Consider the following 14803-nt stretch of genomic DNA (forward strand, 5'->3'; position numbering starts at 1 on the left):
TGGGAAAGAGAACTCACTCAGTATCAAGCTGTGTTAGAAAACGGCTTATTGAATGCAGAGATTATCCTCGGACAAGTGCACGCTAAATACTAATAGAGCACAGTTTCCCGATTCAGATTCGGCTGATTGATAAACTGATGCATAAATAGTATCATCAACCCGTCAGTCGCCCAGTCTATCCACAACTTCTAGCTTTCAGTGCTTGATACAGGAAATACTGACTCTCAAATTGTAGGATGGAACAAAGTAAATATGACATTTGCTTAGCGAAGCCTTGCTTTGGTCGAATTTCTGCAGCCATACTTAAACCAAAAATGTGGTACTTGATGTATTATTGTCTATAGCACCAAAATTTTTTCCGCGTATGCAGATTAACATGTGTAATCAGGCAGAAAAATGTCGAAGCCTTCGAAAAGGTAATGCGCATATGCACCCTTAGCAAATGTACGTCATTCACTGCATAAAAATACGTGTTTCTGATTCTTGCACTACCTGTAAATAGAGAACCTTGACACATGACTTACAGCTTTGTAGTACTAAGCAGAGTTCCGGGAAGGCTGATGTTTCACATGGTAACAGGGCGAACGTGGTTGTCAACGGGCCCTTGAGTGTGTGTTCCTGTGCAAATATCAAAAAAATTTTAACCGAATGTAAATTCTTTACTTCGGGAACGTACTGTAATATCTAAACTTGCTTTTTATGTACGCGTGCGACAGCACTTTCACCTTGTGTGTGCAAGGAAATGCTCTCGACTCAGCTTTGCCCAAAAGTTGGCGGCTTCTAGTCGAGCTGGCATTACTTCTGAAGCTCACATTCTAGAACCAGTGTTGAGTGCGGCCGGTCGTTTAGGAAAAATAATCGGCATCGCGAATCAACCCACCGAATCCTTCTTTATTTGCGTCAACACTGATCGCAACTAATACTCCAATCGGTACCTTCGCAGGCACACAGAAAAAGCTGACCGCAGTGGGCGTTGTTCTGAGCGTGCTCATCATGATATGCGTTGGCGCAGCAGCCGTTGTTATACGGAGGTAAGTGTTTCATTTCGTAAAATATGCGTATACCACGACTCTTCGTGCCTTGTTTTCATTAATGTGGAAGAAAAGAGAAAACATCGAAATTGCATCGTGCAATGCTGCAATTAAAACAATTAAATTATGAGGTTCTACGTGCCAAAACCACTTTCTGATTATGAGGCACGCCGTAGTGGAGGACTCCGGAAATTTGGACCACCTGGGGTTCTTTAACGTGCACCTAAATCTAAGCATGCGGGTGTTTTCGCATTCCGCCCCCATCGGAATGCGGCCGCCGTGGCCGGGATTCTATCCCGCGACCTCGTGCTCAACAGCCCAACACCATAGCCACTGAGCAACCACGGTGGGTGCAGTGCGGCAATTAACGCCTTCTGGAAATAACTGCGCAGCTTCAATTAAGCTTGGGTGCACATTCACAAATCAATGGTAAACCTGCAAGCTGTTTGCGATATCGCCTATAGAGCCACATCACTGTTGCGGAACATCTCTTTATTTTATCTCACGCTGGAAACAATACCATTAAACGTTACAAGAAAACAGAAGGAACAGTGCTGTTCTTCATGCTTTTTTTTTTTGTCCCGTACACTTAACCCATCGTACGATGCAGTCGAATGAGGAGACCTTTTCCTTTTCGTGAAATCGAAATAAATTTTAATGTCCTGGTGGTTTACGTGCCAAAACAACGATCTGATAACGAGGCAAGCCGTATGTGTGGGACTCCGGATTAATTTTGACCACCTGGGTTATTTAAGGTGCACCTAAAGCACGGTACAAGGGCGTTTCTGAATTTAGCTCACATCTAAATGCAGCCGCCGTGGCCGGTATTCGATCCTGCTACCTAGCCCTTAGTATAGTAGCACCATCGCCACTAGCAACTGAAGTGGGTGTGACGTTGAATGAAGTGGTTGAACGTTTTATCCTGGAGGGGTATTCTCTAAAAGTCCACCTAGTGGGCTGTCTATTTCGGCGGCTGCTGATGTGCTGATTGGATGGAGCCGTGCGAGCGAGGAGGATACTAGCCACCCCATCCAATCAGCCGTGGTTGAATTGGACTGTCCACTAGGTGGACTCTTACGGAGTACCCCCTCCCCCCCTGCTGTTCAAATGGCGGGCACACGTCGTGGTAGCGTAATTATTTTGTCGTTGCACTGCTAAGCGTAACTCATTTATTTATTTACTTATTTCTTTATTTCTTTATTTATTTATTTAAGATACCCTAAGGGCCATATGGCATTAAAGAGGGCGGTGGTTACGGAGTAGCAGTGTAAGGCAAACAAACAAGTGCAGTTACACTTGTTAATACAGTGATTCTCCTGATTATACAATGTTAGCTATTGTTTTGCGGAAAAGTTTGTTATTGGTGATGGCTACGATACTTGAGGGAAGCTGGTTCCATTCCTGAAATGTACGGAGGATGAAAGACTGAAAAAGAGTTTGTGTTACCTGAATCAATTCGCACCTTACTGCGATGATCGACGCGGCTTGAAATGTATTGAGGCCGCAGGGTGAAATCGTCGTGAAGCGTGGTGTGATTAAAAATTTTACGAAATAGTGAAAGACGGGCAGTTTGGTTAGCGAGTGGAATAAGTGCTAGGTTAGTTTTCCTTAAGCTTATACCCGCAGCATGGTTATAACTAGAAAGAATGACATGGGTAGAGTTATTTTGTACTAGTTCAAGTGACGTAATGAAATTAACGTGACTGGGATCTGAAATCGCAGATGAATATTCAAGTTTCGAGCGTATTAGAGTCATGTAGAGCTGCAACATTAAAGTAATCGGTGCTTTGAAAAAGTTGCGCCGTAAGCACTCGAGCATGCGATTTGTATTGTTAATGACGTGCTGTATATGAAAGGTCCAATTTAAGTTACTTGTAATGTGTATACCAAGATATTTATGTGACACGATGAAATCTAAAGGAACGTTGCTAAGATAGTAGGTACTAGGAGTACAATTAGATCTGGATACACGTATTATTTTGCATTTGCTAACATTTAATTCCATTAGCCACTTCCCGCACCAGTCATCTATATTATCCAGATCGGCTTGGGGTGTTTCAGTATCATCAGCGCTTTTAATTTCCCTGAAGATAACACAATTTAAGAACAGATGTATGTTACAAGATATTTTAGCGGTCAGATCATTAATGCAGATAAGAAATAATAGTGGTTCCAGCACAGGCCCCTGTGACACAGCCGATTAAACTTCAAGGGCGCGGAATCAAATTACTGTCTTGGTGGCCGTATTTTGAAGGGGGATAAATAAATAAATCCGTGTGCCAGTGCATTGGGCGCCCGTTAAAGAGCCCAAGGTGGTCAAAATTATTCGGGAATCCCTCACTACAGCGTGTCTCATAATCATATTGTGGTTTTTGGCACGTAATGCCACAGAATTCCTTTTTAGCAAATAGCGGGTGGGTGCTGGTCATAACCGTAGTGTTACACATACCACAGAACGCTAAGTCGATGTTAAATGGGACTTGGAACAAGATAGGCATTAGCCATGGGTTCCCGTTGCAGAGGACTCATTGTGTGACGCAAGATTCAGTGCTAGCCTTTGTATAACTCACAGGAGCACTTTGCATGCAGTATATGTTGCACCATTATCTCTTTATGAAGAATGTCCTTAGTGGTGTCCTATAAAAAGGACACAAGCGAATATATTACAAACAGACTAGGTTATAGTCGATATTTTACAATAGAATGACAAGTCCAATAACAGTATCATTCAGCTTTAGCTATCTTAGCTGACGTTTAATGAATACGCGTGCACATTTGCTTTACTTTTGTGTATTTTCTTTTTTCTTTTCAGAATCAAAAACAGGAACTCACCGAACGAAGACATGTAGGTGTATATACTTCAAAAAAGCTCTCTTTCGGGGAGACAAGGCATGAAAGTGAAGCATCAATGCGTTTGTTGTTTTGGCTCGCTCCCAACCGCAGTATTACGAGTACAAAAATAAAAGCTCTTTTGGGCCTCTAATACTGAACATGTCATCCTTCTAAATGCGCACTCAACCTCAAAGGTTTCCTTCAAATTTTAGTGAGCGCAGGAGCAGAGCATTGTGACGTACCAGCATGGCAGACGTAATAGCTAGATGGAGCGAGTTCCAAGACGTCAGGAGGTTCTGCTCCCACGTCAGCTAGACCGGGTGTTTCAGCAAACATCTTCAATTTTTTTCTTTAATTGCCTTGGCAGATAGCACAGCTCTGCTACAGGAGCTAATATACCCGAAGGGGCGGAAATTATTTGCACAAAAAACTGAAATGCATGATCGACTAATGAACACAAATTCACTAATTAAGTTTTAACTAATTACTTTCCAGTACGTATTGCAATTTACCAACTCCAGCCCAAGAGTTCGGAAGGCGGATCCCCTTGGAACGAATTCTCAGAATGAAACCAGTTTCGAGATATCGATTGCCCAACTTTGCAGAATGAGGCATTTGCGTTCTAGCTACCTTTGTACTTCAATACATAAAACGATGTTTTGTTGAGAAAGTAAGTGGAACGGCAGTGCATGTTTACCGAAAGTTTGACAGGGCATATGTCGTAAATGGCTTTATCTGCACAGTTATCTTCAAGTGGATATGCTTTGCACTCTCATTCCCTAGAACTTCTAAATTGCAATATGCGCCACAAGATAATTAGTTGAAACCTAATTGGTAAATTTCTGTTAATTATTCGATTATGCGCTCCAATTTTTCTACAAGTAATGCCTGTTTCTTCGAGCTCATGAACTAGACTTGCGCTATCTGCCACAGGCAATTTTTTTACAATTTTGAAAGTGTTCGCTGAAACACCCTGTATATTCTGCGTCCTGACGACTTGGTACGTGTATCTGCCGGGAAACGAAACAAAAAATAGTTCGTAGACAAACTATTTTAGTAAATATTTTGTATACTGCAACGCTCGCCAGTATTTTGCGTACGGTCTCGAGATCGAGTACCATAATTTAAAGCTAATGAAAATTGAAACCTCGAAAATATGCCATATAATTTGAAAACTGGCTTAACAATATCGCGAGCCTTTCAGTTGCCAAAGCCGTCCTGTTAACAGGCGACGACATCTGCACTTAGGCAGAGAGGGATGTATTTAGTGCAGCGAGAGCGCACGAAGTCACCGAAGAAGAAAAAAATTGATGCAGAAACTCCTCTGTGCGTTGTCTATGAGTATGCGTAAGCATTGTGCTGCTTGCCCATCTCACGCAGCCCGGCTTCATTATCAATGTTGCGAAACTTGATCCGACGGGTATAAACTCTTATCATTTGACATGTTTTAGCCAAGTTTAGTAGGCTACCTGCGACAGTGAAGAACTATGTTCTTGTTTAGTTCTCTGTTAGGGATTGCTCATAAGAGTACTAAAGGTGCAAGAGTGCACGAACAGGGCTTTTATTCTGCGGGTGGGCGAATAGGCATTTTCGAGATCGAATCGGATACAAATTGAATAGTGCCACAAACAAATTGAACCGAATATTAAATAGTTTGCCCATTATTTCGAATAATGAACAGCCGGTATCACAATTTATATAAAACAATGTTCCCATCCAAGTATTCTGAAAGGTAGCAAGTTTCTGTCATTATACATAGTACGTTATGAATCGTTGTTTATTAAAAGCACTCATGGAGGGTTAAGAGCAAACAAACAGTTTCTTCGCATGTACAGGACTCTTCAGTGGGTGCGAATGATATCTGTAGTGTAGCCTATAAACTATGGCTACCTGAGCAACGCAACCTGGGAAGAGGGGTGGGGTGTATTCTGTAAGTCTCCACGTAGTAGACATAACCATTTCGTCTGCTGTTGAAGTGTTCATTGCCTCAGTTGGATTACGCGTCAGGAGGAGACAGGTATCCCCAGTCAATTAGCAATTCAGCAGCAGACGAAACGGACATGTCCACTAGATGGACACTTGCATAACATCTCCCCCACCCTCCGGCTCTACTACGCAAGTCCTCATATATGTCTATACTATGCCCGTGGAGGTGAAAGTTTATTATACTTTTGCATCAATTTTTTGTTTAATTGGGTGCAGGTGGTGTTTTGAAATAGCCGAAAAGTTATCGAAACGTATTTGCTTCTAGGCATAATGACTATTCGATTCGAAGACCGAATCGAGACGACACCCTTCAGTTAGTTATTCGAAAGTTTGGAACATTCGCACATACCTACTTTTTTCTTTGTTCAGAGAGTACGGAGCTCCGGCATGGCTAAGCTTCTTCACAGGTAGACTTGTGCGCCGGTTGCTTTCCAGGTTCTCGTTCAGATTTGTTTATTTATTTCCTCATTGCACTATCGTCAACAGCTGTATGAAGCCACGGATGGCGTACGCTGTCATTCATTTCTACATGACGGTCGCATTCTTCAGGCGAATATGTCACGCGCCCTACCTTCGATCATCGTGGTGCTAATATGAATAAATTATAAAGCTGCACAAGCTTGACATATGGCAGCCGATTGGGTACACGCAGATGTATACTATGGACTTTCGAGTACCTCAAACACGTCGAGTTGTTTAATCAGTAGGTGCTACACCAGCACAAAAAAAAAAGGTGCAAGGGTTACGGACTGGGTTCCAAGGAAACGGAAGCGTAGCAGGGGGCGGCAGAAAGTTAGGTGGGCGGATGAGATTAAGAAGTTTGCAGGGACGACATGGCCACAATTAGTGTATGAACGGGGTAGTTGGAGAAGCATGGGAGAGACCTTTGCCCTGCAGTCGGCGTAACCAGGCTGATGATGATGATAATGCTACACAAACGCAAACGCATCGCCGTTCGCATGTGCCGCCGAAAGTTTGACCTTACCGCAGCCTTTTCAAGCCGGACAAGTATCTTGAGATGGCTAAATCAAAAATCTGATGAATGCAATAAAAATAACTGCCGAAGTGGCTTGATCTCTTACTTATGTTCTTACTTCTACTTATGTTCTACTAATGCTATGTTCTGCTTATGTTTTACTTATGTTCTTACTGGTATCTTACTTATGTTCGCCCGCAACTAGAATACGCATCATCCACATGCTCACCTTATCAAGATTATCTAATCCGTATGTTGGTTCACTATAGGGCAGCCAGATTCATCTCTGGCAACTGCGACTATCATTTGAGCATTACCCGAATAAAACAAGGTCTTGCATTTCAGTCACTGTAACATCGCCGCGTCATTTCTCTTTTACGTCTATTTCACAGGTACGTTTATGGTAATAACTTTCATTGTTTGCCGCTCCATGTTCCTCTGCACATATCTCGACGCATTCACAACGCACTCAGTTCCATGCGCATTCATGGTGAAACGCAGGCATTAACTCATCACCACTACCTAGAGCTATTTCACATTGCAACGGTCTCCCAGATCACATTGCATCCATCTCGAATCGTAAAACATTCTGTGACAACCTGTTTCTTTTTTTTGCCTGTTATTATTGTATAAGGATGTTGCACTTTGTTATTTTTCTGTCATGTAATTTCTGTCATGTAATTACTGTTGGTATTAAAAGGGGCTCAATGCCCTTGAATGGGAGCGTAAGGTGTTGTGGCTAAATAAATATATGCAAGCTGCGAAAATGTTTCCTGCAAGTACACCGGCCATGGACGACATAACACTCAAATAATGATCTGACATGTATAGGAACATCGTGTACAGCCTTGTAGTTCTTTCGCAATATCACACGAGTGTCGACCTCACGGCGTGTCTGCGGCCTTGAAGCGGCGAGAGACGCCCGGATTGCCAGCATCTTGTGCGGTCGTGCAAGAGGAATTCTAGTTCGAGTGCATTCTGCGGCGCTGTTCGGCTTGAGGGGTGCACCTCACCGCTACAAAGCCACTGACATGCCGTGCGGTCAGTGCTCGTGCGGTATTGTGAAAAAATTGCAAGTGTGTACATCACGTATGCATTGTTCGCGAGATAAAGTGCTCTGACCCTTTTGTTTTTGTACTCGACACTAAAGGAAATTTCTCTACGACACTAGCGTCAAAAAGGCTTTGAACTGCAAGCAGGCAGCCAAACCGAAGGGGAAAAACATGCGTGCAGTTACTCTCCCGAAAAAAAGCACAAAAATCATCTGCTTCTGCTAGTGTCATAGCGTTACATCATCACTCCTAGCGCAGCACACAATAAACAAGCCTAAAATACGGCAAAGATCCATAGCTAAACATAAAACAACAATTTTCAATGTCCCACCTCGTTAACATATGGGCGAAGCCGCACGCCCATGAGCACCACCACTTAAAACAAACCGAGAGCGAGGCCACAGCACTGCCGCCGTGACGTCACAGGGTGGCGGCGAACGCGCGCCGGGTATGTCGCGCCGTGCTTGAGGAAGTACATGGATTTACGGTCGCAGTAATTTGGTTAACGAAGCATATTCACGCTATTTGGATTTCTTGATATGAACAAACTTTCGATGCAAACGTCGTCTAAAATATTACGCAAATAACGATTAAATGGTGTCGACGCTATTACCAATTTCGTTTTCACTATAGGTGACTTTTCGTGAAGGTAAATATTTCAAAAGTGTTTATACACATGCGGCACAACATTTTTATTACTTAGCTTTTTGGTATTAAAAGGGGATCATTTCTTTAACGTTTCTTCTTCCTTTTCTTTCAATTCAGCAGCAGCATCCACACTTTTTATTTTCGTTCATCCGGGTAGAAAAGTTTTTGAGTTATCCGTCCCTGCCACCCACCCAGGTTTCAGCTTTTCGAGGGCTATATCGCGCCATTAGAATATTCTACCATCACAATTTTCTCCCGACTCTATTCCGAAAATACCTCTGTGGTTCCTGCCTAAACCTTTTCGTTATACAGCGGATCCCTGGAACGACAAAAATGTCATCCGTTCCATTCACTGGCCTCAAGCAACTTACCCTGTTTCACATTTGTGCACAGTACTACTGCATAGAGATACTGCGCACGTGTATACCGATGGATATGTCACACCGTATGCGTCCACTGCAGCCTTCATCATCCCGCATACGACCATCACTCGGTGGTTTGAACTAGACCAAAGGTAACATCGTAGAACTTGTTGCTGTCCAGGAGGCAATTAGATTTCTCTCCTAGGAGCTTCTTCACGCATGGACGACATTCTTCGATTCCGAGGTCAAGGGAGCCTGTAGAGCGGTGCAGTTGGGCACAAATTGGCGGTAGTAATTCACCATGCCCAAAAAGCGTCTGAGGGCCTGTATGTTCGCCGGCGTTGGGTACTCGAGGATAGCTCGGACCTTGTCCTCGCTCGGCAAAACACGGCCTCGCTCTATTGTAAAGCCCAGCAGTGAGACACGGGTCTCTGCGATCTGAGCTTTCTTCGGGTTCAGAGTGATCCCGGCAGCGTGCAGCCTTCCGAGGATGTCCTCCAAGTGGCGGAGGTGTTCCTCAAAGGTGCGAGAGAAGAGGACAATATCGTCTAGGTAGGCTAGGGCGTATTGCCATTTTGCCCTTCCCAGAACTCTGTCCATCAATCTCTGGAAAGTCGCTGCAGCGCCCGAGCAGCCAAAGGGCATGCGAGTGAACTCGTACAAGCCTCTATGTGAGGTGAAAGCGGTTTTCTCCGCGTCCCTTGGCTCCATCTGCACTTGCAGGTAACCGCGGCTAGAATCTAGAGTGGTAAAATAATGTGCACCACCTAGGCTCGCCACGATTGAGTCAATGCTCGACATAGGGTAAGCATCCTTGCGAGTGACTTCATTGAGTCGGCGGTAGTCCACGCAAAGACGAGGGGAGCCGTCTTTTTTCGGGACCAGCACTACCGGAGAACCCCACGGACTATTAGATCGGCGGATTACGCCAGTCTCGATCATTTCGTCCATTGCGAGGTCGATAGCTTTCCTTTTGGCCACACTCACGGGCCTAGGATTGCATTTCCACGGTAGCGCGTCGCCTGTGTCGATCCGGTGTCGCACAAGAGTGGTGCGTCCCGGCCGATCTGTAAACATCGCGTGAAATTGGTTCAGAAGCGATGACAGGCGCGCCTTCTCACGTTCCGACAAACTGCCAGGCAAAGGCGGCAGCGAGCGGTTCGTTTCGCCGCGCGCTCTTGCGATCGTAGGATTACATGAAATCCGATCCGCTAGCGCTGCGCTCGGCTCGGGAGAATGAGTCTCGCAACGAGCTCTGCCCGCTTCGCTGGCCGACGAGGGGCCGTGTACAGCGGGTTTTGTGACAGCCGGAGTCTGGGGGGGGGTCAACGGGACTCGCCCCTCCTCCTGCCGTGGTGTCGCGCCTGGGGCTCTAGGTGCCACCGAAGCGACAGGGAAATGCGCAAAAGGTTTCAGGGGCGCACCAGGGCCCTCCCTGTATCCTTTGTTCGCAATGTCTATCACGATCCCAGTGCGGGCCAGAAAGTCTCGGCCTACTATCACGGGTACGGACAGACCAGGGAGGTACACGAACCTGTGACGGCGTACACGCTCCTCCCAGCGCACAACCAATCTCGCCGAGCCACACGAGGTAGCCGCACCACTCGCGAGATGGAAGGCGGTGTTGCGGGCTCGCAGCCGGACTGAGTGCCGGCGTAAGTGAGCCAAAACTTCCTCCCCGAACAGCGAGGCTGTGGCGCCGCTGTCCAGTAGCGCTGCAAACGTTCGACCAGCGATCGTGAGGGCAAGGAAGGGGGCTAGCGACGGGTCATCAATTCCGACCCTACACGCCATCGGGGCTAAGGAACCCCTTGTTTCGGGCACCGCCGGCGAAGGCAGAGTCACCGGCGGCGCACGCCGTTTCCCGTCGGGCGATTGTGCCCTTCGGTAGCGCGGCGGTTTGTGCACTCCCGGGCAATGTGGCCCGTCTCATTGCCCTAGTAGCAGACGACGCTGCGTGCAGGCGGAGCTGCTCGCGACGCGCTGCTCGCCGGCGGTGGTTTCTGTTGCGCCGCGTGGGCATTCGTATCAGTTTCCACCGCCGGGCCGCTTCGGCGGTCCCAGTTTCGTGCTCGGCCGGGCTGGGCGACTGTGCGCGCCCGCCTGGCATACGAGTACGGGTCAAGAGCGCGGTCAGAGAGCTCCCACGCGCCTCGCTCCGTTTCTCCGGGGGCTGCCGTTGCGTCGGTTAGCCGGAAAGGCGCGGGCGTAAGCACGTTGCCACCGTTCCAAGCGCACCGGGGTTCAAGGGACAACGACGCTGGCGGCGGCGGGCGGTAGGCCCGCGCGGCCAGAATGTCACCCTGAATACGCTTCGCTTCAGCGGCCAAATCGTCCAGGTCGTGGAACCGGCCGTTTCGAAGGTAAGCGGCGAAGGTTGGATGGGCTTGCCGAATCACCCGCTCCACCCTCTCAGAGTTCGACGCCGAGTCCTCTGCTAGGAGATAAAGCTCCTGCATGGCTCTCACGTACTCGAGCAGAGATTCGTCCCTGTGTTGGGTTCGAAGCTCCAACTCGCGCCGCATGCGTCGCTCATAGTCAGGAGGGAGGAATTCATGCCTGAACAGCGTCCTAAACTCCTCCATGCTACGAGCGCGCTGTCCGACTAGGCGGTACGTACGTACCACCGCGCAGCTTGGGCGGTCAGCGAGACAGGCAGTATGGTGCCTATAATCACGCTGTCTTCCAGCCTCATCGCTTTCTGGTATTGGCATAGAGACTCCAGGTATTCCGTAGCGCTCATGCGGTCTGAGTAACCGCTGTACGCCGGAATATGTACCTTGAAGTTGCTCGGCAGGGCAGGCCTAGGGGGACTAGGGTCTACCACGGGAGGCCTGACGCTAGCCTGAGATTGCGCCATTTCCATCAGCGATGATAGCAACTGCGCGGCTGCGTTGTGCAGCGGCAATTGTTCCGGGCGAGGCTCACAGGGTGCCTGCCGGGATGTGCCCGCTCGTGACCCTAAGGCACCGGCGAACGGCGGAGAAACGTCGTGCGGGCCTATGGGAGCCCGGCCGACGGTGCTGCGAAAAGGTTGCCCTCCAGGCCAACTGAGGCCGGATAGCGGATCGCAGTAGCCGGCGGAGCGGAATGGCTCCTGCTCGGCAGAACGCCGAAGCAGCTGAGCAGTTAAAGGGCTCACGCTGCTTGGACCGTAGGGTGCCGCTGGGCGAACGGACTGACCAATGGGCGTCCCTAGGGGGTCGCACTTGGCATCTGATAGCATGGGGTTGCCACGAAGAGCATCCCTGAAGCTTACAGCATTGTCCGCTACCTCAAACGACAGAAGGTCCGCAACCAAGGAGTCAGGCTGCGACGGGGGCCGCAAAGGGGCCTGCTCCGACGCCATGCCGAGGCCCCACGTTGGGCGCCAGATATGTGGGGCTTCGGGCTAACGTGCCCGGACCCGGCTAGCTAAGGTCTAAGGAGACACGTAGCTCGTCCCCACTCCGCAGCGCACGCAAAGGGGCGCCGCGGCGGGTTCGCTGACTCACCGGCAAGGCGTAGAGACGACTCCAGCCGTGGCACCAACGAATGGGGGTTTATTCCCTGCTACGTACAAAATGCGAGTACAGTACGGGAATACGGCACTGGGGTGGCAGTCGCAGACTACGGGTGAAAGCTCCCGGGAAGTCTGCTCCGCCACGCTGGCTCTTCCGAGCAGGTTCGCCACACAAAAGGGGGCCGCCTTGCTCAGAGGGGCGCGGGACCAAGAGGGTCCGCACGTCCGACAGCCAAGAGCACCGAAAGTCAATCTGTCCGGGCGAAAGCGCCCGCGCACCTCCGATGCTGAAGGAGAGAGAAACCGAAGAGAGGCCGAGAGGGGGCCGCTCCGCAGGCACTGTTCTTACGCGCGGCGCACGGCGTAACGTGAGCCGCGCGCGCAAGCAGCAGGCTCCGCGTCGCGCCGGCGCCCGCGGCCGCGGGGAATGTACGCTATCCAAAATAAGGCTTGCAACTGCGTGTCCCCAGCGATCGCGCAGCCGAATGGCCCAAGTCGCGCGTGAACAGGAGACAGGGGTCCCAAAAGGGGTCCCCACACGCTTGACTGTCGCAGCACTTGACAGCGCTTGACGAGCCGCGACTATCGCTTGACTGTCGCAGCGCTTGGCACCCGAGCCACCCGAGCCACCATCGCAGACGGCACGCACACACGTTCCTTCCGTGCCGGCGCTTCCGCGAACAAGCGTAACGGTGAAGGGGAGAGAGACGCGGGCGCGTTCCTTCGATCCTTCGCCGCCACCGAGTGACGTAAGCGTTACGACCTTTACTCGCGAGAAGTTTTTCTGTCCGCATTATTTTCCCGCGCAATAACTACACCGGCTCGGAGGAGTGCGTAGTGTGTCGAGGAGCTTCGTGGTGCGAAGGAGGGCCGCGCTCGCTCTCTGCTAAGGCCGCCGAGAAAGCAGTGTCGCCGTCGTCGTGTTGCTGGTCATTCGACGTGCATCTCTTCAAAAGTGAACAACCGTAGAGGACGATGCGTCCTCTTATCATCAGTGCTGTGATCTACAGTGCGCTTGTCGAAGCCCGAGGTAAGTGATCGATTATCGCGTCCAGTGAATCAGTTCTGTCTCCTTTTTGCGCGTTACACGGTGCAACGTGAATCGCAATTTGTATACCACCTACAACAACACGCGTTGCGCGTGTTGTATTTTTGCGATGTTGGGTGTTGTAAACAGTGTTACTTAGGTTTTAGCATAATGTATAGCACAGAGAGAGAGCGCGTTTGCGTAACGTCGCGAACCGGCGAGTGCTAGCGTCGCCACAAATTGGCGGCGAGCCACCACAGAAAGAAAAAGAACATTCCAGACGCACGGTGCAAGCGCTATCGGCCACGTTACGCGCCGTACCAAGATTTCCTTTATTTGCATGCCGAGAGTGCGTACGAGCGGCGAAGCGTCGTCTTCTTTTCTGCCACACGTTGGGCGGGTCTTCTTACGCAGGCATAGAATGGTACTAAAAACTAAAGATTTCCTTTATTTGCATGCCGAGAGTGCGTACGAGCGGCGAAGCGTCGTCTTCTTTTCTGCCACACGTTGGGCGGGTCTTCTTACGCAGGCATAGAATGGTACTAAAAACTAACAATGAGCTTCAGCACATCTTTACCTTCTTCCGGGGTAACGCGAGAAACCATTACGATTGTGAGAGACACCGATGTGTCGCTCAATAATTTACATACTGAGCATGAGGTGGGAGACTGGCTGCACCAGCTGTCTATCGGTGTTTGAAGCCAAAGATCGCAGGACGACAACAAGAGGCCACGGTGGTTAGGGCACGTAAGGAAGGGGCCGGGTAAGGAGGAGGCATGAAACAAGGTAAAGTTTGTGGAGTCTCAACGTTGGGCGCCACAAATTGGGGCCCAACGTTGGGCGCCAATTTGTGGTCTTCGCGTCCGGCAACGCTCACGGCGCGCACGCTCCGATTCCGCGCGCGCCGGACGACCGTACGTGTTCCTCTCTGCCGGCGGCGGCCCCCTTTGTCCGCCGCCGGCCGATGGTTACTTCCGCTCGTCGGGGTCCCGGCCTCGGCGGGCGCTCGCGCACTCTTCCGTCGTCTCGATGTCCTGAGGCAGCGTCTGCCGATCGTGCCCCGTCTGTTCGTCTGTCGTTTCTTTCTATTTCCCTTTTCTCTGCTGTGGGGCGCGCGATGGCAGGCGCTGACTGAAGGATAGGCAACTCCTTACTGCTGGGGGTCTTTGTTCTTTGTTCCTCGTTTCTTTGTTCTCTCTCTGTCGCGGTGCGCCGTTAGCGGCCACCGGCGACCATTCGGCCATGTGTGTAATTAGATTCATATTCGGACGTGACGTTAAAACGTGTGTTTGTATTGACTCCCAGTCTAATAAATGTACTATCTGGCTTCTCGAGAGCTTGCCTAGGGTCTCCCTTGCTGCGCGCGCGGTCTCGCCGTCCCCTAAGC

At 49.5% G+C, this 14803-nt stretch overlaps 2 protein-coding genes across 3 annotated transcripts in view; one reads left to right on the top strand and one right to left on the bottom strand.

Annotated features, from left to right (window-relative positions):
* Positions 1 to 14803, bottom strand: part of LOC135895812 (glycoprotein antigen BM86-like) — a 236882-nt gene that overhangs the window by 107362 nt on the left and 114717 nt on the right. The window contains exon 3 of one of the 2 annotated variants that reach the window (XM_070537626.1): positions 525 to 618. The exons of the other annotated variant lie outside the window; for it this stretch is intronic. Within the exon in view, the coding sequence (XP_070393727.1) occupies positions 525 to 618 (94 nt within the window). The remainder of the gene's footprint in view (positions 1 to 524; positions 619 to 14803) is intronic. 2 annotated transcript variants of the gene reach the window in all.
* Positions 13283 to 14803, top strand: part of LOC135895815 (latent-transforming growth factor beta-binding protein 1-like) — a 40590-nt gene continuing 39069 nt past the window's right edge. Inside the window, exon 1 of the mRNA XM_065424009.1 lies at positions 13283 to 13419. Within this exon, the coding sequence (XP_065280081.1) occupies positions 13365 to 13419 (55 nt within the window). The 5' untranslated portion in view covers positions 13283 to 13364. The remainder of the gene's footprint in view (positions 13420 to 14803) is intronic.

Source organism: Dermacentor albipictus, chromosome 4 (assembly GCF_038994185.2).
Source record: "Dermacentor albipictus isolate Rhodes 1998 colony chromosome 4, USDA_Dalb.pri_finalv2, whole genome shotgun sequence".
In the NCBI taxonomy this organism is placed as follows: Eukaryota; Metazoa; Arthropoda; class Arachnida; order Ixodida; family Ixodidae; genus Dermacentor; species Dermacentor albipictus.